The sequence below is a fragment of the Mastomys coucha genome, unplaced genomic scaffold (genome assembly GCF_008632895.1).
Source record: "Mastomys coucha isolate ucsf_1 unplaced genomic scaffold, UCSF_Mcou_1 pScaffold23, whole genome shotgun sequence".
NCBI classification, from domain to species: domain Eukaryota; kingdom Metazoa; phylum Chordata; class Mammalia; order Rodentia; family Muridae; genus Mastomys; species Mastomys coucha.
In genome coordinates, this window is record NW_022196906.1 from 104,119,781 (window position 1) to 104,142,011 (window position 22,231).

At 40.0% G+C, this 22,231-nt stretch overlaps 1 protein-coding gene across 1 annotated transcript in view; it reads left to right on the forward strand.

The window, feature by feature from the left end:
- Smarcc1 (SWI/SNF related, matrix associated, actin dependent regulator of chromatin subfamily c member 1) overlaps positions 1–22,231 on the forward strand; it is a 100,341-nt gene that overhangs the window by 54,008 nt on the left and 24,102 nt on the right. Inside the window, exons 20-25 of the mRNA XM_031345624.1 lie at positions 1,154–1,412; positions 2,927–3,088; positions 7,849–7,904; positions 9,674–9,788; positions 11,378–11,532; positions 19,449–19,583. Coding sequence (XP_031201484.1) covers positions 1,154–1,412; positions 2,927–3,088; positions 7,849–7,904; positions 9,674–9,788; positions 11,378–11,532; positions 19,449–19,583 — 882 coding nt within the window. The remainder of the gene's footprint in view (positions 1–1,153; positions 1,413–2,926; positions 3,089–7,848; positions 7,905–9,673; positions 9,789–11,377; positions 11,533–19,448; positions 19,584–22,231) is intronic.

The window sequence follows — 22,231 nt, forward strand, 5'->3', positions numbered from 1 at the left end:
GGCCTCAAACTCAGAAATCTGCCTGCCTCTGCCTCCCAAGTGCTGGGATTAAATGCGTGCGCCACCACGCCCAGCATGTTTATATTTTCTTACTATGGTTTCTGTATTTAACCATATAGATTCTTTGTTGTTGTTTTGAAGGTTTTTCAGAAATTTTATGACTCAGTCTATTCTGTCCTCTCAATCTTTTATTATTAGTCCCACTTTTTACTAAAAATAGACTGTCTTGGGGACTAGAGAAATGGCTCAATGGTTCAGAGCACTTAACTGCTTTTCCAGAAGTCCTGAGTTCAATTCCCAGCAACCACATGGTGGTTCACAACCATCTGTAATGGGATCTGATGCCCTCTTCTGCTGTGTCTGAAGACAGCTACACTGTACTCATATAAATAAATGAAATCTTTTTTTAAAAAAAATCCACACACACACCCCTTCTAGACCTTGCTGTGTTTGTATGTGTACATGATTTATGTGGGGGGCATGGACAGCGTTGGAGTCTCTCTCCTAGAATTGTGTGGGCTACTAAACAGTGACTTCACCTCTCAGCCTTCTCACTTGCCCTTCTTTTTGATAAGTTATGCTTCAGGTCGAAAGAATTGATGCTAAAATGCCATGTAATGAAGTAATTATGTTTTTTTCTTTCTTTCCTTCCTTTCTATCTACAGGTTCTTTGGAAGTTTTGTAGTAAACAATATTGATTCAGTTAAAAAACTTTTATAATATGCAAGTATTATATTAATTTTTTGTTGCCTGATTGACAACTTATAAGGACTACTGTCAGATTATCTTATCTTAATATACAAATAATCATTTATGTTTTTAGTTTGAAATGGGATCTTGTACATTCTGTTATCTTTAAAACTTCTGTCTCAGTTTACGAGGTCTGGGGTTGAAAGGCATGCGCCACTACAACTAAATCACTACCCAAAAGTTTTTTAGAAATACTGTTGGCAGAATCTTGGCAAGGCTGGTTTTGTATGCCTCTTCGTACTCTCGAGCCTGTGAACCAGGATGTGTAGAAGTTTAGGACCGGTCTGTATCACATAGTCAGACCCTGTCCCACAGAGGAAGTAATAGCACTGCTTCCTCTTGCCGCCTTTTCTGTTACTTCCTTGTCATTTGGTATTAACGATCTGTTTCTGTCTTCACTTAGGCTCTGGAGATGTACAAGGATGATTGGAATAAAGTCTCAGAACATGTTGGAAGTCGTACTCAGGACGAATGCATCCTCCACTTTTTAAGGCTTCCCATTGAGGACCCATACCTTGAAAATTCAGATGCCTCTCTTGGGCCTCTCGCTTACCAGCCTGTCCCTTTCAGCCAGTCGGGAAACCCTGTGATGAGTACTGTTGCCTTTTTAGCATCGGTTGTTGACCCTCGTGTAGCATCTGCTGCAGCAAAAGCAGCTTTGGGTATGTACTTCCTGTGGAAGCTACCCCTCCAGGACTAATGTCTGGCCTCACATTTAAATATTATTAGCCTTGAGCTCAAGATTTGCCTCAGGTATATAGATTGTATGCTACACAAGCATGAGGATCTGAACTTGGATCTCCAAAACCCATGAAAAGCTGGAAATTCCGGTGTATGCTTATAGCATCTGTACTGGGAGACAGAAATAGATGGTCTCACTAGTCATCCTGACAGAGATAGAGCTGATAGAATCCTTGTTGATGTCAACCTCTAGTCTGTACACATGCCTACTGGATTGAGCCAGCAGACTTACACCCAGATACAAGATCATCCCCGCAACATACATACAAATGTTTTTAAGAATGTTAACTGTGTTAATTCACGCTTCTCTTTTATAAATCACCAAAAAAAGCCACAAGGATAATATGCGTCATAAAAATTAATATATGAAAATACAGTTTGTAAAAACATTTGTTTTTCTTTCACTTTTTAAAGTCTAGTGTGTGTGAGGGATCACTTACCATGTTTTCTCTCAGAAGGTCAGAGGATTAGCAGTGGGAGGGTGAATTCTCTCCTACTATATGTTCCTCGTGAATTGGATTGTCAGCCTGGCTACATGTGTCCATCCTGCCTGAGCCTTGTTGCTGGCCTATAGAATATCTGTGGAATTCGAGGGGCAGCTAGATATGTCGGCACACTCCTATGAAATTGGTATACACCCATGAAATTGCAGTTTTTGGGAGGAAGAGGCAAAAGAATCCCAAGTTTTGAGGTTCAGCTTGGACTACAGTGGGTCTTGTCTCAACCAACATGCATGTGCATTCATATTGTTTTCACCTGAGTATAAAAGAAGTGTTTTGTGACATTAGTATATTGGTACAGGTAGAGAATGGAAGCTGCTTAATTGCAACATAATTTCACGCAGGCTTTTTTTATGTTAGAGAATTTTTTGTTTTGTTTTTTTTTTTTTTTTTTTTTTTTTTTTTTTGTTTTTGAGATAGGGTTTCTCTGTATAGCCCTGGTTGTCCTGGAACTCACTCTGTAGACCAGGCTGGCCTCAAACTCAGAAATCTGCCTGCCTCTGCCTCCCAAGTGCTGGGATTAAAGGCGTGCGCCACCATTGCCCTGCTATGTTAGAGGATTTTTGTTTGTTTATTTGGTTTTTTTTGAGACAGGGTTTCTCTGTGTAGCCTGGCTAGGATTTATATTTTTATGGTTGTTTGTTAGTGTTACCAGTCTAGCCAGCAGAATTATAAAATTATGACTGTAACCCCCCCCAAAAGAAATTTTAGTTGTTACTAATAGATCTTTAAACACCTTTTTAAAATATAATGAAGAAGGTACTACAATGTTTTGCATAATAAACTGGAGAAATGATTGGATTGATTCATTTTATATTTTGCCTCAATGAGCTCACTGTAACCAAATTAATGCTATTGTGCCAGATTATTTAAGTCACACATAGGAGCAAATATCTATGCAAAATTAAGATATTTTCTCTGTGATCTTGAATCAGAGGAGTTTTCTCGTGTCCGAGAAGAAGTACCCCTAGAATTGGTTGAAGCACATGTCAAGAAAGTACAGGAAGCCGCAAGAGCCTCTGGGAAGGTGGACCCCACCTATGGCTTGGAGAGCAGCTGTATTGCTGGCACAGGGCCGGATGAGCCAGAGAAGCTTGGTGAGTCACTGCTGTAGGCAGCATTTGCTTTATAGATGCTTATATTTCTGTTCATTGTGCAAAATTACAGGGTTTGCTTACACGTAAGCAGTCAAAACGATCAATATGACATGCCTCTTAGTTTTAGTAGATAATATTTTTCTCCTCACATTCTTGTGGGCTGGACAAGGGAGTAGTGGTGCAGACAAAGCAAGAACTAAAACAGTGCCTGGTAAACAAACTATCAGTTACTAAGTACTTAGGGCTGATGATAGATCTAAGTTGGTGTGTGTGTGTGTGTGTGTGAGATATGTATAGTGTTAGTAAATGCCTGTAACCATGGATGGAGGCCAGAAGACTACACATTTCTTCCCATTACTATTATGCAACCTACTGTTAATCTCAGGCCTCAGTATAATATGTAAGTATCTAAATAGCATTTAGTTTCTAAGTTACTTTTGTTTAATTATTTTAAATTAGATTGTAGGCAGCATGGTTTTGTGGACCTGAAAGTAGTTTGCATGTGTTTTGTAGAGATAAAGATGTTTTTCTTCAGTAACTAACATAATGGTATGAAGATCCAGTTTTTTAAAAATATGTATTTTATGTATATTTATGTTTATGTATGCAAGTGAGTGAAGGTGCCAGTAGGTTTGATTTACGAGCAGATTTGAGCCACCCAGTTTGGTTGCTCGGAACTGTACTCTGATAGTTTGAAATAGTAGTCAGTGCTGTTAACCACTTCTCAATCTCTTCACTCCTCTAAGCATCCATCTTTCATCTTTCCTCTGAGGCATGGGTGCAGCAGCACAGCACAGCACTGCACTCACAGTGCCCATGCCACGTGTCCCACTGTTCCTCAGGCCTGAGTCAGGCTTGGTGGCACCTCTCCCAACTGAGCCATTTTACCAGTTGCAGTCCTGTTTGAAGGACATAACTTTCATCAAAAGGTTGGAATGAGCATGTAGTCAGCAGGCACTGAAGGTCTGTCTGGTCTGTCAGACTTCTTATTGAAAATCCTGTTTACATTCTTGGTCTCAAGTGTGTGATATGTTCAGAGTGTCAAAATAGAATATAAAATTGTGGGTAATTTTTCAAAAGCATAAGTGTATATCATGTTTTTTTTGATGATGATGCATTTTTATTAACCCATGATGTTTGGGGTTCATTTAGAAACCTGTATTACTATATTTTCTGTTTTGCATTCTTCTCTGAGCTTATCAACTTAGTATGTCTTCATATGTTTGAGACAAGTTCTCATTATGTGTGCCATCCCGGCCTTGGATTCACAGATCCACCTGTCCATGGCTCTGCCATACACATGCATGGAGTGCTGTGTTTAAAGGAGTGGGCCGACACCCCAAGCCACAAGCTCCATTTTAAAATCTGAACTAAGATCAGAGCATTACTGATTGTTCTTTCCCCCTTCTCATCTCACCTTTCACTCTTAGCAATAGAAAGCCTGTATCTTCAGTGAAGTTCTCTATACTTTTAGATTACTTTCATGACATAGATGCAATTAGACAACATATGTAAAGTATGATTTTGCTGGGTTTTAGATGTTTTGAAATATGGAATATTTAGACTTGAGAAATTTTTTTATGCTCAGTGTTTTGTTTTCCAATATATCCATGTGTTATAAGATCCAAGGAGCTCCTTAACTCACTCTGTAAAATATGTTCTGTTTGATTACAATCCAGTTTAGGTTCCCATTCTTTTTTTTTTTTATATGAAAATACACTGTAGCTGTCTTCAGACACACCAGAAGAGGGCGTCAGATCTCATCACGGGTGGTTGTGAGCCACCATGTGGTTCCTGGGATTTGAACTCATGACCTTCTCAAGAGCAGTCGGTGCTCTTCCCCACTGAGCCATCCCACCAGCCCTAGGTTCCCATTCTTAGTGGGCAGCTTGGATCATTCCTTTTTTTCTTACTTAAAGCATCTATGTACCTTCTTCCATGCTTCATAGAGTTCTGTACAGATTCTTACGTATAGTGTAGCTGGGCATATAGTTGGACTAGCTGACATAGCTTTCCTCTTGATGGTATCTTTTTCATCAGATTTGTTCTTCAGGTCTGGAACACTGACATTCTCCAACCTTGCACATTCGTTCTCATTTGTAAATAGTCCTGTGGTTAGCAGTGTTTTAGGATATGTAGTTTTCCCCAAAGCTTGTGTGTCAGTTTTTACTTGGACTTGCAACTCTACCTGGTGTGAGAGTCCCTACTGATTGGTGAGTATGAATTGTCACTTCTGTGGCCTTTCCTTCTCTGGGCCTCACTTAAGTGGAATCTCTTTCCTATTTCTGGGCCAATCCATGGAAGAGCTAATTTTGGTTTCTGCTCAGATTCCTTGTGGTTCTCATTTCTGCTTAACATCTATACAAATACTTTATTAACGGTTTTGCATGTGGTTTCTTCCATTTTGTTACTCATTGCTTTTTGGTTTTTTGAGAAAAGATTTCAAACTCACAGAGCTTTCTCTGCTTCTCCTTCCCCAATGCTTCAATTAAAGGTGTATATACACATGCCTGGCTTTCTTGGGGACTTTTAATTTATTGTTTTGTTTAGCTGTATTTTATTCTGTGGATATAGGGTTTTGCTTGTATGTCTCTATGTGCACTTCCTGCATGCCTAGTGCCCTCAGACAACAGAAGAGGACATCGGGTTGCCTGGACCTGGAGTTACGGATGGTTTTGAGCCACAGTATCAGTGCTGGGAATGGAACCTAGCTCCCCACTAGAGCAACAAGTATCACCAGTTCATCTTTTTGAAGATGTAATGATTAGTTTTTAGTAGAGTTAACCTCATACTTTTTTGTTTTGTTTATACTATAACATCATTTGATATCTTTTGTGGTTATTCTCTGTTGACTTTTCTACACTGCTATCTTTTTTTTTTTTTGATGCAGGGTTTCTCTGTTTCGCCCTGTCTGTCTTGGAACTCACTCTGTAGACCAGGCTGGCCTCGAACTCAGAAATCCACCTGCCTTTGCCTCCCAAGTGCTGGGATTAAAGGCGCGTACCACCACTGCCCAGCACTTATTTTCTTTTAACTTGAAATTTTCTTAAAAAATAATGAATCTTGCTCATTTTTTGCCACTTCAAATCCAGTTTCCCTACCCTAAACATATCTCACCCTGATCTTTATGTCCTCATTTAATAAAAAAAAAAAACCTCCCTTTCCTCCTTCCTTCCTTCCTTCCTTTCTCTCTCTCTCTCTCTCTCTCTCTCTTTCTCTTTCTTTCTTTCTTTCTTTCTTTCAATCAAGTCCCTAGCTGAGCTCAGTGGAGCACACCTTAAATCTCAGTCGTGGCGAGGCAGACAAGGAAATATATGTGACTTTTCTCCAGACTGGCTACATAGTCAACTTGTAGGCCTACCATGGTACATAGGGAGATCCTGTCCTTTAAAAAATAAAAAGCACAAATAATAACACATAAGCCCCCTACGTCCAAATTAGTGCTGTTCATATGGGTTGGGTTGGACATTGAATTGGAATCACACTGACTTTGGGCAGCCCCATGCAAGGATCAGAGGGTACTCTCTTTTCCCCTTGACTTGACCATGGTTTAAGTTTGTGACAGTAATTATGTGTTAATGAGCTATCTCCATTCAAGCCCTGGTCCTACAGTTTGCATGATCTGGTGCTTCTTCTGACACTGTGTGCTTGTGCATTTGGAAATGTAGCTGCTGTTAGACCATTATTCTCCAGAATAATGATTCTGGAGAAAAGATTGGTGGATTCATATTCAAAAACTAGTCAACTGTTTTCCTAATTAATAGCTTTGAGCACTGCTTTTCTTAAACAATCCAGTTTAAGGTATAGGGTCCTCTTATTGATGATAAATATTTGGATTTATAGTAGTGTAATATAAAATTTTAATCTATAGAGTATTTAAGAGTTTTTGCCTGAGCTGGTCAGCAAAGGTAGGCACATCCGAGTTCAAGGCGAGCTCAGAACAGCCAGGGTTACACAGGGAGACCTTGTCTTGAAAAACCAAGTGTTTGACTGTTTTGTTTGGTTTTGTTTTAACCAATATTCATTTTCTATAACATTATCTGCCTCTTTCTACTACACCCCATTTCACAGATTGACTTCAGATCATATTCTTCCTCCATTCTAACAGCAAAGTCTTTATTTTTAAAAAATTGTTTTATGGAAAATAAAGATTCTCTTAGCTCATTCTTATTTAACTGTACTAGGTATTTCCTAGGTAGTCTACAGCAACATTATCATCCTTTTTTCATCTCTTGAATTGGGACCACATATACACAATTATATATTTTGTCTCCTCTTACTGGCCAGCAAATGCAGGGCTAAGTTATTTTCTGTAGTGCCTTATTGATTATGCACACATTAAATGAGTTACATATACTCTTTAACATTTCCAATTATTATTATGATGTACATATATCATTATATACAGAAAATCCATGTGACCATAGTGCATTTTCTCAAGTAAAAATCATTATGATCGACAATGCTAGATCAAAAAAAAAAAGCAACATCATTTCAGCCCTAATTGTTGAACCTGTTGTCTCACTTACCTATCCCTTCCTTACTTAACCACTGCCCTGGTTTTGACAGCATTTATTTTGACAGTGTTATTCTCACGGCCTTTTTACTTACTTGTAAACTATGTGCTATTTATGTCTGACTTTATTTTTTTGAAACCAGGTTACTGATTAATTATACCAAATTGAAAAATATTTCAGATGGTCTACAAATACACTAATTTTTACCTATTTCCATATTATTTTTTATTCTTTTACTTGTAGAAGGATCTGAAGAAGAAAAGATGGAAACAGATCCTGATGGTCAGCAGCCTGAAAAGGTAAAGGCTACTCAGATGTCTCTTCACCAAAAGTGATACAGCACCTTCTGCCCGTGCTGGCTTCCAGATTCTGTGATGTGTTAAGTCCCATTCAGGGGACTACCAGTGGGTTTTTTCTTTAAGTTACAGTCTAGCAGAGCATAGTGTACACTGCATCCACTGATTCTTCACTAGTTCCCTCCACAGCCTGTCCTCTTTTGTGCCCTGTTCAGGCACAGTTGGGAGTATGAATACAAAAGGTGGGTTTGTGAATATTGAATTGTAGGGCTTGGTGTTTACATTTGTTCCAGAGGAGAATTGAGATACTAAATGATTTCCTAGGAGAGTTAACTCCCAGTAGAAGACTACGTAGAAAACAGTTGACAATAAGCTTACATTTGAGGTGGGTTTTAAAGAGCAAAAAGAACTGTAAAGACTGAGTTGGAGGGTCTGGAGTCAGTGTGTAAATACGCATGAGTGGATGTAAGGTCTTGATTGCATGTGATAGTATGAAGTTATATAGATAAGGGCAGACTACACTTAACACAATTGTTAAAATTCCTACAGTGTTCCAGATACACAGAAGTTTTACATTTGTGATTTTGTTTAATTCTTTTGTTTTGGGTTTTGTTTGTGTTGAGACACAGTCTTACTGTGAAGTTCTGGATGACTGGAATTCACTATTGTAGATCATTGTTCTAAAACTCACAAGTTTCTCACCTTCATGTGTCTTCTCTATGCTGGGCCCTTGCATCCTGCTTTTATTTTTTTTATCTATTCTTAGTTGATATGTGTGTGTTGTTTGCATGTACATCTGCACTACTTGCGTGCCTGATGCCTGAGGAAGCTACAAGAGGGCTTCCCTGGGGTAGGGTTTCAGGGGGTTGTAAGCTGCAAAGTGGACTCGAGGAGTTCCTCCTGGGTCTTGACTGTTGTGCCATCTCTCTAGCCTCTCCAGTTTAACTATTAAAATAGCCTCATGTAGTTAGTGATAGCGTGACTTAATGAGCCTTTTCTGGACTGTAGTCTGTAGTCTGTCTAAGGTCACAGAAATTGCAAAATACTCTAATGTTGAACTGTTGAGTTAGTTTTTAGTCACCAGAGCAAATCATTCTTCCTGTGTTGTTGCTGTGTTAGAGAAGCCACCAGGGTTTCCTCAGCCAGTGGTCGTCAAGTGCTTCCAGCCCTTTAAAACAACTAATTGAGGGCTGGAGTGATCACACTTGTTACTTGGATCACCAGAACCCTCATAGATGCTCATAGCCTGCCTCTAGTTTTAGCCTCAGAAGGCAAAATGACTTTTAAGAAACCCCACTTCATTGAATAAGGTGGAAGAGTGATTGGAGTTGATTATTGATGTCAACCACAGGCCTCTGTGCATGTGTTCTACAAACATGCATGCATATACATGAAAGGGGGGGCCGAAAGTTTACTATGTGTTCATGTATGTGTGGTTCTTATGGGTTTTTTTTTTTATTTTTATTTTTTTAATCAATAATATTGTTTAGCTACTCTGATACTCCTTGGGTATTGTCAACCTGGTCTCAGTAGCAGAAGTTGCAGAAGCATCAGGCACTATGTGCTTGAGTATACCATCTCATGAAGACCCAGGTTTCCAGTAAGTTACAAATATGTATCTCAGAATTAGTCTCTTTAGGTTTGCCTTACCCAGCCCCTCCAAATCTAGTCTATTGCTTGCCATCAACCATGAAACCTGTTGTTAGCTTCAGATGGGTTCGGTCCCGACAGGCTGCTCTCTTACCCCTGCTCTCTTGTTGTACAACTTTCAGGCAGAAAACAAAGTGGAAAATGAATCGGATGAAGGTGATAAAATACAAGATCGAGAGAATGAAAAAAACAGTGAGAAGGAACAAGATAGTGACGTCAGTGAGGATGTCAAGCCAGGTAAGTTGTGCCAGAGCACGGTGTAGTGTTGACCCTTTAACTTTACAAAGGCAGTAGACAAGTTCTGGTCATGGCTGCAGAAATACCCTCTCCTCCTTTAAAGATGGTTTATTATTTTTTAAGAACAATTTTTTTTTTTTTTATCGTTAGTAGTGTTTGTGGGATTGTTTGTTTATATGCTTGTTTGACAATGTCTCCCTGTGTAACCCAGGTTGGCCTCGAACTCATAGAGATCTTATATATCAACTTCCTATGTATGTTTAAGTTCTTGAGATTTACTTTACTTTCTGTATGTGCATGGGTGTTTTTCCTGTGTGCATGTCTATGTACCACATTATACATGTCTACTTACCACCTGTGTGCTTTGCTCTTGGAGACCAGACGTGATTATTGGACCCTTGGAACTAGAGTTCTTGACAGTTATGAGCTGACATTCGGGTGCTAAGAGTGGAGCTACAGTCCTGGGAAGGGTGGCCACTGAGTGCTGAGAAGGGCGGCAGTGAGTGCCTGGCCACTTTGTCACAGTTTCCTGACTGCTGCTTTGAAACAGTGACTCGATAGCCCAAGCTCTACTGAAATTGGCTTTGTAGCTGATGCTGCTTTTGAACTCCTGACCTTCCTGCCACTTCTTCCCAAATAGGAGGATTGCAGGCTTTTGCTACTGTGCTGACATTTTTTATTTACTTTGGATTTAGGGTAGCGGGGATAATTGAGTTTTCAGTATTTTACACACTGAAATTGGGCCAAATTCATGGTTCTGCTTGGTGGTTTCTTTCTTGTTTAATTTTTGAGGCTGGATATTACAAGCTAGCCTTAAGTTGAGTCTATAATCTAGGCAGTCTTTGTCCTTGCTATCCTTTAGTCTAAGCCTCTAGAGAAGCTGACTTTTCAGTCCACTAGAGTGCAAAGGTTAACGGTTCGATACCACCATGCCTCTCTCTTGGGTTTATTTAATAGTTAGATACCAGCGTTCTGGTAGCTACTTTTTCTGTCTTTGTTTTCTGTTGACAATTACACAAATTGTTCACTGACATTTAGATTCCCTCGTCCTTTGGTCTGTGTTTGTGTCTGTCTCCTATTCTTTCGTATTTATTATCTCCCTTGTTCTTTTGGAGAGGAGTCATGTCACTCCATCTGTTCAAATGTTGCCACTTTACTTTGTTTGTTGCAGTAACAACCCATCATGTCTGTCTCAGACTTGTGATGTACTATTTCCCTGTCTGATTTTGTTCAGACTTGGGGGTCGTCCTCAGATCATTCTGCTGCTTGTTGAACAGATAGATTAGTCTTAGGCTCTGTGTCTCTCCGAGCTTACCATTTATATCCAAAGAACTGTCCTGAGAAAACTGACACAAAGTGTGCCACTTCCAAAATATCCCCATGGACTCGGACTAAATGCAGGGGTGATTCACTGAAACCCTAAACGGTCAGCGGGGCTGGAGACGGGGCTGGGCTAGAGCATCAGCCCTGGTTTATCATGACGGGCCTGGGCTAGGGCACCAGCCCTAGTTTATCGTGGGGGAGAAGTGGGGAAGACGAGTCACTAAGGCAGTTGCACCCTAATGAAGCTGTTTAAAAATAATTTTCAGAAGAAAAGGAGAATGAAGAGAACAAAGAGCTCACTGATACATGTAAAGAAAGAGAAAGTGATACTGGGAAGAAGAAAGTGGAACACGAGATTTCTGAAGGAAACGTAGCCACAGCCGCAGCAGCTGCTCTGGCCTCAGCTGCTACCAAAGCCAAGGTTTGCCCCAACAGCCCCCTTCCCGAACTCTGTTAAGCCATGAATGGTCTTATTGTTTTTAGTTAATTGGGAACATTTAGTATAAAGAGCCTGCCTCCCAGCAGGGTGACTGTTTGTTTGAATGGCAGTTCTGGGTTAAGAAATCCCCAGGCAGGACGAGGGGGTGTTGAGAGTAGATCCGGTCCTATGGGTAATGGGTTTTCATTCAGTGTTGTCTTTAGCTTTGTGAAGGCCACCAGTAGAAGGGATAGTTTGAATTCCCCTTAAGGCTCTCATTTATCCTTCCATTTTTAATTTGTCTGTGAAAACTGTCTGTGGAACCAGTGTTCCAATAATTTTTACCAGATTGAAATATTTATGATTTTTAAGACAAAATCTTCTTTTTTGTATAAATACTTCATCCTGACATTACAGACTGAAAAGAGAGAACCTAAAATAGCTTTTTCTTCTTCAATTTGCCAGCTTTTCTGGGGGTGTTTTTTTTTTTCTATTTATAACAGAGTATCGGCTGCGCTGCATATTTAAAAAGACAGGAAAATGTTATTTTCCCACGCTTCGTGTTAATTTAGCATTTTAAAACATTCTAAAGATGAATATATGAAATTTTTAAAATTTTGCATTCATTCTTCCTGAGTGGTTTCCTTCCATTATAGTTTACCAGATTTCAAGAACCAGTAGTTTCTGGAGCCTTCCTAATCAGATCTCTTGGGCATCTCCTCACACATGGGTACAGGTGTTCTTTCATGGTCCTTCATACAGCTCTGCTAGTGTGAATACTTACCTGTTGAAGCTGTGAGGTATCATTCATAGCACATTTCCAGGTAAACCAATTCAGAACACAGAACCATTGTTTGGTGTTTGTGCTCCCCTGACCCAGGTGGATGTAAACCTTGGAGGAGGTCTTCACAGAGACAGCCTTACAAGCCACAGCAGTACCCAGTCAACCCAGGCATTCTATGTAGTACTCCGCCTTCACTGTAGTCCCTATACATCCTGCACATTTATTCTTGCACATATTTTTCAAAGAAAAATGCTTTTATTGTTGTTTTGTTTTGTTTTTTGGAGACAAGGTTCCTCTGTGTGATAGAGCCCTGGCTGTCCTGAACTCTTACATAGACCAGACTGGCATTAAACTCACAGAGATCCATCTGCTTCTGCCTCACAAGTGTTGGAACTAAAGGCATGCACAACCATGCTGTGCTCAAAGATACTTTTTAATCTATATGCTTTTTCTCTTACCCATTTTACCCCAACCTGCCTCTACCTTTCATTTACAGGATTAAAGACGTATACCGCCATGCCTAGCATTCTTGTGAGTTTTTAGGCATAGTCTTACATAGAATTACTAATATAGGTCAGGTTTGTTGTTTCCCCTTTCTCTAATTTTGTCCCTTCATTGTAAAGTTTTCTCTTCGGGCCTTTCTGTCGTGTTATTAGTACATCATCTCCTTGCCTCTGAACTGTGTTGAGTTTTGCTTGTTTGTGTTTGAGACAGGATATCACTGTGTAGCTTGGTGACCCACTTGCTTCTTGAATGCTGGGGTTATGTGTGCTCCACAAGGCTCAGATGTGTATAAATTCTTACTCGTATGTAGAATCACTGAGGACTGTCTTATCAGCAATAGACTAGAGGATACAGGAGCTCCCCCTCCTTAGTCGGCAGACTCTTACCTTTGCTGATCTTTGTTTTTCCCTGACTTTTGTAGCACCAGTCTGTGATTGCTTTTTCACTGTTAGATAGTCCTCTCCTAATCCACTATCCCATTACCCACAATGCAACTGGCATGCTCTTTTGTGATTGTTTTTGTTTGTTTTTGATTTTTAATCATGTGTATGTGTGTATTTATGTAAGTGTATGCCTCATAGAGGCCAGAGGCATTGAATCTCCAGAAGTGGGAGATGAATAGGTAGTTTTGATCCACCTGCTGTGGGTGCTGGAAACTGAATTAGGCCCTCTGGAAAATAAGTGCACAATCTTAACTGCTGAGCACGCTCTCTAAACAATTGTTTTGTTTTGTTTTGTTTTGTTTTGTTTTTTTTCATGGGTGTGGGTGTTTTGCGTGTGTGTGCATCTGTATCATGTTTGTGTCTGAGGCTTGCTGAAACTGGGGCAGGATATCTGGTCCTCGGAACTGGACATTGGTGACCTGCTATGCGGGCGCTTGACATCAAATTCAGGTCCTCTGCAAGAGCAGCCAGTGCTCTTAACCATTGCGTCATCTCTTTTAAGTCTTTACAGTGAAATAAGTAGGACAGATAAACCTTTAGCTCCGAAGGGTTCATAAATGATCTCATCATGTGAGCAGTTCCTACTCCAGAAATATATGCTTCCAGCTCTCGAGGAGCTTCCACATGTCCCTTATGTTTATTTTTTCATTTATTTATTTATTTATTTGTTTATTTATTTAATGTTTGCATTTACTTAACCTCCAGCATGGCTTTTAAACCACCAGAACACAGGCACCTCCAAAACCCTCAATCTTCTCTTCAGCCCTTCTATTGAAGAATTTGGCCTTCATGATGACAGCTTGCTTAGGGAGCTTTCCCTTGCCCTGTAGTAGCCTGATCGAACAACATCAGTGATGGGAGCAGCTCCAGTCTTGTTTTTTGCTGCAGTGGTCATCTACTCGCTGACCAATGTCCACAATTTATGCAGGTTGACAGTGGGCAGAAGCTCTGGTTCCTCTTCATGTGGTAATGCCTCATACCAGCTTTCCCAAAGTAACCTGGATATTTGTCAAAGCTGATCCTGTAGCAGTGCACACCTCCAGCGTTCCCGCAGCCTCCAGCTTTCCCACAGCCTCCAGCTTTCCCTCGGCCTCCTGGGTAACCTCCATGATTGTTAGAGTTGATCCTGTAGCAGTGCACGCCTCCAGCGTTCCCGCAGCCTCCAGCTTTCCCGCGGCCTCCTGGGTGCTTGCGGTGCTTACTGATGCGGCCGTGGCTGTGGTTCACTTCACTCCAGAGTTTCCATGTCTTCCTCAGTCTGGATGGCATGGCGGTGGCAGAAAGGAAAAAGCATCCCTTCTGTTTAATGCGTGTGAGGGTCAGATGAAGTTGTCCTTACAGAATTGGTTCTCCCCTTTCTTCATATAGGACCTGGGTATCAAGATCAGACCATCAGACACACTTCATCCCTTGGGGAGCCATTTCACAGGCCCTTTCTCTCCTATTCCTTCGTATAAACGTAACTTCGTATTAGTAATAAGTTTTTAAAGATCACATCTCATGAACATGCAGATTAAGGAAGACTTACTGCTTGGTTTTTCCTTTTTTTTGTTGTTCTTTCTTTATTCTACAATTCAGAGTCACACTCCAGCCACACTTACAGTTCCACCTGCTCCTGCTTCCCCAGGCCCTTGACTAAAGGCATGCATCACCACTCCTGTCTTCCAGTGTTCAGTATTAAACTTAGTTTCCCTTTAAATCTGTGACAGTAGTGCAGAGTCTCTGCTGGCTAGCTTTCACGTTTGAGTTTCCTGCCTTATAGCTGGGTCTGCTAGCGCTCACAGCACATAGTCATTTCTGTGCTGCATAGTAATCAGGGGGCAAAGAATTCACTTAAATTACTATAATTAGCAAAGTCTCACCAAGCATTCCAAGTTTCTCTTATTCTTACTTTGTTCTGCTGTGTCTATAAACAGCTTTGTTATTCAGTGTTTGTCACCCTTACATGCAGAGGTAATTAGAGTCTCGGCATCTAGCTCTTAAACAGACGGGTTACTTCTGGCTTTTCTACACTCTTGTTGCTGTGTGGAATCCTTCAGGAACATATCCATTTTTGCATTTCATCTACTGCCCAGCTGTGCTGGGCCACACCTGCAGTAGGGTTGTGTGCCTATGTGCAGGCACGTTGCACATAGCGAGATGCTCTGGGTTTCCATGACACTGAGAAAGAAGGGGGACCTGATAATTACTTTTGAGATGTAAACTAGAAACCTCAGACCCAGGATATGTTGTCTTTTAGAAATAATATATTCATTTTATTAAAATTTCTTAAATTCTCTCATATTTTAAAATCACTATTTACTTCGGATTTCTTCCTAACCTAATTCCATGTCTACAGACTAAAATGGGAAACATAGACTTGTGTTCATGGAAACTGGTCAACAGACATTTTCTCACCCCTCAGACATACATCATTGCTGCTGTGTATGTCACAGGTGTTGCTGGAATATACTTAAATTATAATAGCCCTATTTGACACTGCTCTGCACAGGAGGCAAAACAGAGGTTGGTCAGTCTATTAGACCACGTGGTCTGCAGTTAGTCACTTTCCTTCTTGTAGGAATCAACAGGAATTACATCTACACATTGGAAACCATGCCCTAAACTGAGTCTATTTCATTTTCCTTTATCATCTTTTGTGGGTTTTCCTGTACTCATATCTCTTCTGTGGACACAACCATAATCTACTAATATCAGGTTTTATTCTTGAATAGTTGAGTGCTCTTCTGATTCCTCTGTGGAGACTCCTCATCACACTTTTACCAGGTTTGTCATAAATGTGTAGCCTGAGTAATAGGATTTTCCCCCTACATTGTCTAGAGCATGTCCTTCATTTTCATTAGCGGGTACAGGAAGGAAATCTTTTTCAGTTCTTTAAAGGAGAAAGACTGGTAGGGTCTGAAAAGAATCCAGAGTTCTTTTTCAGTTCTTGACTTCAGAAAGATGTGTTCATTACCCTGTGTTGACTAGCTACTGTTCATGCCTCTTATTTGAGTTTCATCATATCTCAAGTTTTCCAAGTCATGCTCTAACTGTTCAAAAACCTGTTTTTGTTTTTGTTTTTTTAAAGATTTATTTATTTAATACATGTAAGTACACTGTAACTGTCTTCAGACACTCCAGAAGAGGGCATCAGATCTCATTACAGATGGTTGTGAGCCACCATGTGGTTGCTGGGATTTGAACTTAGGACCTTTAGAAGAGCAGTCAGTGCTCTTAACCGCTGAGCCATCTCACCAGCCCCAGAGTACTAACCACTATATGATCACGGCAAGCCACGTGCCTGGCGATGTGAGATTTGTTTTGTTTTTTAAGATATCAGGCCTCTTTTGCTCTTTATTCTTAATCACATGCATGTATGTACATGTATGTATTTTTCTAAATGTAACCTTTTCATATGTTAGAACCTAATTTTCCCAACATGACTGCCCAAACATGAGCATGGATAGTTATTCAACTAGTAGACAAGCTTCGGCCCTATACAAAGAACTACAAAATCATTTTAAATGGAGGGATTTTTCCTTTATAACTTGTTTGTTGTTATGTGAAATACTGAGGCTTTTCTGCTTGTGTATGGGTGCGCTGCTGTTTTGAAAAGATATCTTTTAATATTTTCTATTTAGTAATATATGGGGATGCCTCCAATTCCTACATAAATCTCAAGGAGACAATATTTTCTGCCAAGCCTATAATTCTCAGTAATAGTCACATTAAAATGGCACTAGAAGTTAGTGATACTGGTCCTCTCATAAGGGTTGCTGGTGGCTGTATGAAAGACTGAAGAGGCCTGGAGGTAGTGGCGCACGCCTTTAATCCCAGCACTTGGGAGGCAGAGGCAGGCGGATTTCTGAGTTCAAGGCAAGCCTGGTGTACAGAGTGAGTTCCAGGACAGCCAGGGGTACACAGAGAAACCCTCTCAAAAAACCAAAAAAAAAAAAGACTGAAGAGAAAATGCCATTTCATTGACATCTTTTTGTAGCTTTTCAACTCTGTGTTATATACATAGATTTTGGGGGGGGGTTTGTTTATTTTTGCTTGTTTATTTGTTTCAAAAATAGTTTTTATGAACTTCTAAGATTAAAAAAGGATTTGCAGACCTGAAAACCTGAGTTTTCAGAACTTCCTAAATCTGACCTCCATAATCTGCTGTGCCAGGGATACACAGAGAAACCCTGTCTCAGAAAACAAAACAAAACAAAACAAAACACTTACTGCTCTTGTCAAGGACCTGAGTTTAGTTCCCAATACCCACTTTGGGTGGCAAACCTGAAACTCCAGTGTAGAATTTCTGATGCCTTCATCTGTACCAGTGCTAGTGTACACAGTGTACAGACTCAGAAGCACACCTTTGTACATACACACAATTTTTTAATGAAGAAATAATCAGCTGGGTGTATGATACACATCTTTAATCCCAGCACTTTGGTCTGAAACCAGTGAATCTTAGAATTCAAGGGTAGCTTGGTCTACAGAGTGATTTCACTCTGGTCAGGACTATGCAGAGAAATGCTATCTCAAGAAACCAATAAAATAGTCTTTAAAGAATAATAACTAAAGCTATCATATCTCAAATTTAAGAAGCCTATCTTAAATGCATATTAACTCTTAGGTTCTATAGGAAATAAAGAGGTTAGAGAGCCTTCCCTACATATTGTTCAATTTTGTGTACAGATAAGTATACCAAATTATACATTTGTCATGATGGCAAAATATGCTTTAGAATTTGTTTTAGGCTGATCATTGCACATAGTTGGAGTCTGGCCGAGTATGGTAATGTGGTACTCTATTCTCTGTACTGCTTAATAGTCAGGAAGCATGAATCCAACTCAATGTTGTGCTCAGGGCAGTGGACTCATTCAACCATCTTCCAGAGTAACTTCCTGTCTGCTCCCATGCTTGTATATATCACCCTGGGTACTATCTTCAAACTTAGTGTGAAATACTTTCTCTCCCGACATGATTTGCTTAACATAGGAAAGTTTTGCATTAAGGTGTTTGGTGCTAAAGAAAAAAAATGCTTATCTTTCTTAGCAAGGACAGGATTGTAAGAACAGATGTGAGAAAATATCTTGGTTGCTCTTCTTAGTTCTTCCAGGGTCCCGGTTCACGTATATAGGTAGATATGTAGGTAGATAGGTGGGTATAGCTTATCAAGAGTCTTTGTTTTAGTGGGCATAGTGATGCATACTTTTAATTTCAGCACTTAGGAGTTAGAAGGAGGTGAATTTCTGTGAGTTGTAGGCCATCCTGGTCTATATAGTGAGTTTCAGGACAGCTTGTGCTGCAAAAACAACAAAACAACAGCTGTAACGGTCGCTGTTCCAGAGTCGGCCTGTGCTGTGCAGCCTCTTCTCCTTGGCAGGCTCTTTTATTGGAAGTGTTCCCTGAGAGGGGTTGCCTCTAGTTCTTGACTTAAGACTGGAGCCTCCCATGGGCCATAGAGAAAGGTGTCAAATGTATAGTTATCTGCTGTTTTATAATTCAGGAACAAATAGGCCATTATTGTCTTGTTTTAACCCAAAGTCTCAGAGTTGTATAGACTTCTGTCCTGTTTCTCCTGTGGAATATGAATCTGACACGGGAAAACTAGCATACCACTTTGCTTCCTTTTAGGCTTCATTCCTTCTCAGCTTTCCCAGTACAGTTGCTTTAAGACTTTTTTTTAACATGATCGGTTTCTTTTATTTAAGTAGCAATAAATCGTTTTAAATTTTCTTACTTTTAGAATTAAATATGAATATGAAGTTGCTTGTTTTTCTTCTTAAGACTTAAAGCAGATATTCTCTTAAATATGCATAATTGAAAATACAGATTTTAAATGGGGGTTCCATGGTGTGGAGATCATATAACAATTTGTGAGAGTAGATTCTCTCCGTCTTATGGTTTCTGTAGGTTGATTTCAGCATTTCAGGTTTTAAAAAACCAAGTACTTTACCCACGGAGCCATTCTGATGGCTCCTTTAAAAAACATCAGGGTGTTTTTGCCGCCTGCCCCCTTGGGAGAGCTTTACTTTTTTAATTGTTTGTTTGTTTGCTTGCTTGCTTATATCTATAAAAACCAGAAAATTTATATGATAGAACCAAGGAGTGTTATTTCTTTCAACTGAAATAAATCTTTGGAAGAATTAAAGAAGACTAATCTCAACTTTAGCATTTTCTTAAATAATTGGAGTGGTCTTTGCCCTTAGCACCTGGCAGCTGTCGAAGAAAGAAAGATCAAGTCCCTGGTCGCTCTCCTGGTTGAAACGCAGATGAAGAAACTCGAGATCAAACTCCGACATTTTGAAGAGCTGGAGACTATTATGGACAGAGAGAAAGAGGCTGTAAGTAAGGGGAATTTGTATGGGGATATTTTGAACATTAAAGCTGATATGCCCTTCACAGATAGAAGTTAAATAGTATAAGGGTGGCCTGTTTCATTGGTCTCTAGATATTTTGTTATTTCCTGAATTTGATGAACTCACTCTGTAGACCTCAAACTCAGAAATCCACCTGCCTCTGCCTCCCAAGTGCTGGGATTAAAGGCGTGCGCCACCACTGCCCAGCTTGTATTCTGTCCTATTTCTCCTGTGGGATATGAATCTAACACTGGAAAACTAGCACGGTCACTTTGCTTCCTTTAAGGGCTCATTCCTTCTCGGCTTCCCAGTACAGTTGCTTTAAGACTTTTTTAACATGATTGGTTTCAGTTACTTAAGTAGCAATAAATTGTTTTATTTTTTTTATTTATTTATTAGTTTATTTTTTATTTTTTTTTTACTTTAGAATGAGTATGAAGTTGCTTGTTTTTCTTCTAAAGACTTAAAGCAGATGTGGGCTACACTAATGAGGATGGTAGCAAAGGGTCCTGTTCAGAAATTACATGTTTCCTATTGAAAGACACAAGGAATGGCCACTAGGATGAGCTGGAGACTGGGTCAGGGCAGTCTTGAGGCGGAATTGCTTTGTCTGCTGTTTTGTATAGTGGGGAGATCACACTAGAGAAATTGATGTAGAGTTGAAAGAAGCTCTTATGAGGCAGAATCTTAAGTCAGAAGCCTTCCAAATGAAGGAAGTAGTAATTTTCCAGATGTATTTTTGAAGGTAAAGCTAACAGGATGTCTTTACTAGCAGGTTGTGAATTTTAGAACATTTGTCGTGGTTTATGATTTCACTATCTCCAGAGGAGTTATGTTTAACTTTGCTTTTCTTTTTGCTTTTCTTTTTTTTTTTTTAATGTATTAAGATTTTTTTTCCTCTTATGTGAATTGGTGTTTTGTCAAATGCATGTCTGCACTGTGTGCATGATGTGCTCAAAGAGACCAGAAAAGAGTGACGGATCATCCCTGGAAACTTGAGTTGCAACGGTTGTTAGCTGCCATGTAGTTAGTGCTGCCAGTAGAACCTAGGGCCTCTGGAAAAGTAGTCAGTATACTTAACCAGTGAGCCATCTCTCCAGCCTCTGTGTTTTCTTATTAATTCCCATAATTTATGTTTATACTGCCCTTAATCATTTAACCAAAAAAATCCAGCCATCTTCAAAATCCATACATTAGCCACATGTTCCTTTCTTCTTTCTTTCTTTTTTTTTTCTCTTCTTTTCTTTTGGTTTTTTGGAGACAGGGTTTCTCTGTGTAGCCCTGGCTGTTCTGGAACTCACTCTGTAGACCAGGCTAGCCTTGAACTCATAGAAATCCGCCTGCCTCTGCCTCCCAAGTGCTGGGATTAAAGGCGTGCGCCCCTGCCCAGATCACATGTTCCTTTCTAAAGCATACTGCAACAAAACCAAAATGATAGTCAGAATGGTATAGACTCAGCTTGAAACACACATGGAAACAACAAAGTATAGTGATTTTCTTTTCTCAGTGTAATAGGCTGCCGTTGTGTTTTTTTAACTTGATTTCTTTTTTGTCCGTTAATCTCCTGTACAGTCAGCAACTATTGAAACAGAAACTGCTTATTCACTGAGTTCTGAGGCTTCTAGTCTGAGCTGATACTCGAGTACTTGGCAGTCCATGTGGCTGGAGTTTGTCGAAGTCCCCCTGACATTTTTCGCCCCCTCCTCTTGATTTACTCAAATAGAGGCAGGAAGCAGAGCTTTGTCTGAGCTTCAGCTACCCTTCCAGCCGTGTTCACGTCGAATGTTCTGTTGTGGGCTCCCCTTGATGACACTGTACAGGGGGAACTAACCTGCATCTGTGTCTTGGAAAGCGGACAAGTTCACTTACACTTCACTTACATGAGTAATTTGTGTTGTTTTTCATCTATATTCCTAGGAAATGGACAGGATCTATTCAGGTATATGTGAGGCAGCACCTCGCACTGCTGGGAACCCTGTAATTCTAGCCTTCCTGAGATTCAGGCAGGAGACTCAGGAGCCATCGCATGGTTGAGGCTGGTCTGGAACTCCATGACCCTCTGTCTCCAACAGGAAACCAAAATAACCAAAATTAGAGAATAACTTATGATCTTTTTAATATTTCTTTGTAGTTTTATTATATTTAGACAGCACTTGTGAGGGCAAGGGGGAAGAGATCTCAGGCAGTACAGGCTGAATTTGAAGTTGAGGTACTCCTGTCCCAGCCTTCTGGATGCCTACAGTCAGTTCTGTTCTTACCTTTGCAGGTCCTCTGGCTTTTGAAGCAAACCTTCTATCTCCTGAGCCAGCTCACTAGCCCAGCCTTTACTTCACTTTTATTCTTTTATCTTAGAAACAGGGTCTTACTTTTATAACCCTGACTAGCTTGGAGCTCTAAGTCACAGGTGGGTCTTAAACTCACAGATCTGCCTTCTTACTCCCCACTAGACTATTAGAATCAGTTTTCTCTTTCTACCCTGGGTTAGTGGGATCAAACTTATGTCATCAAATTGACAATAGATGCCCTTACATGCAGGGCATCTCACTGTTTCTTAATTTGTTTTTATAAGCTTTGGCAATAAGTTAATATATATTTACTTGGTTTCTTTTTTTTTTCTTTTTTTTTTTTTAATT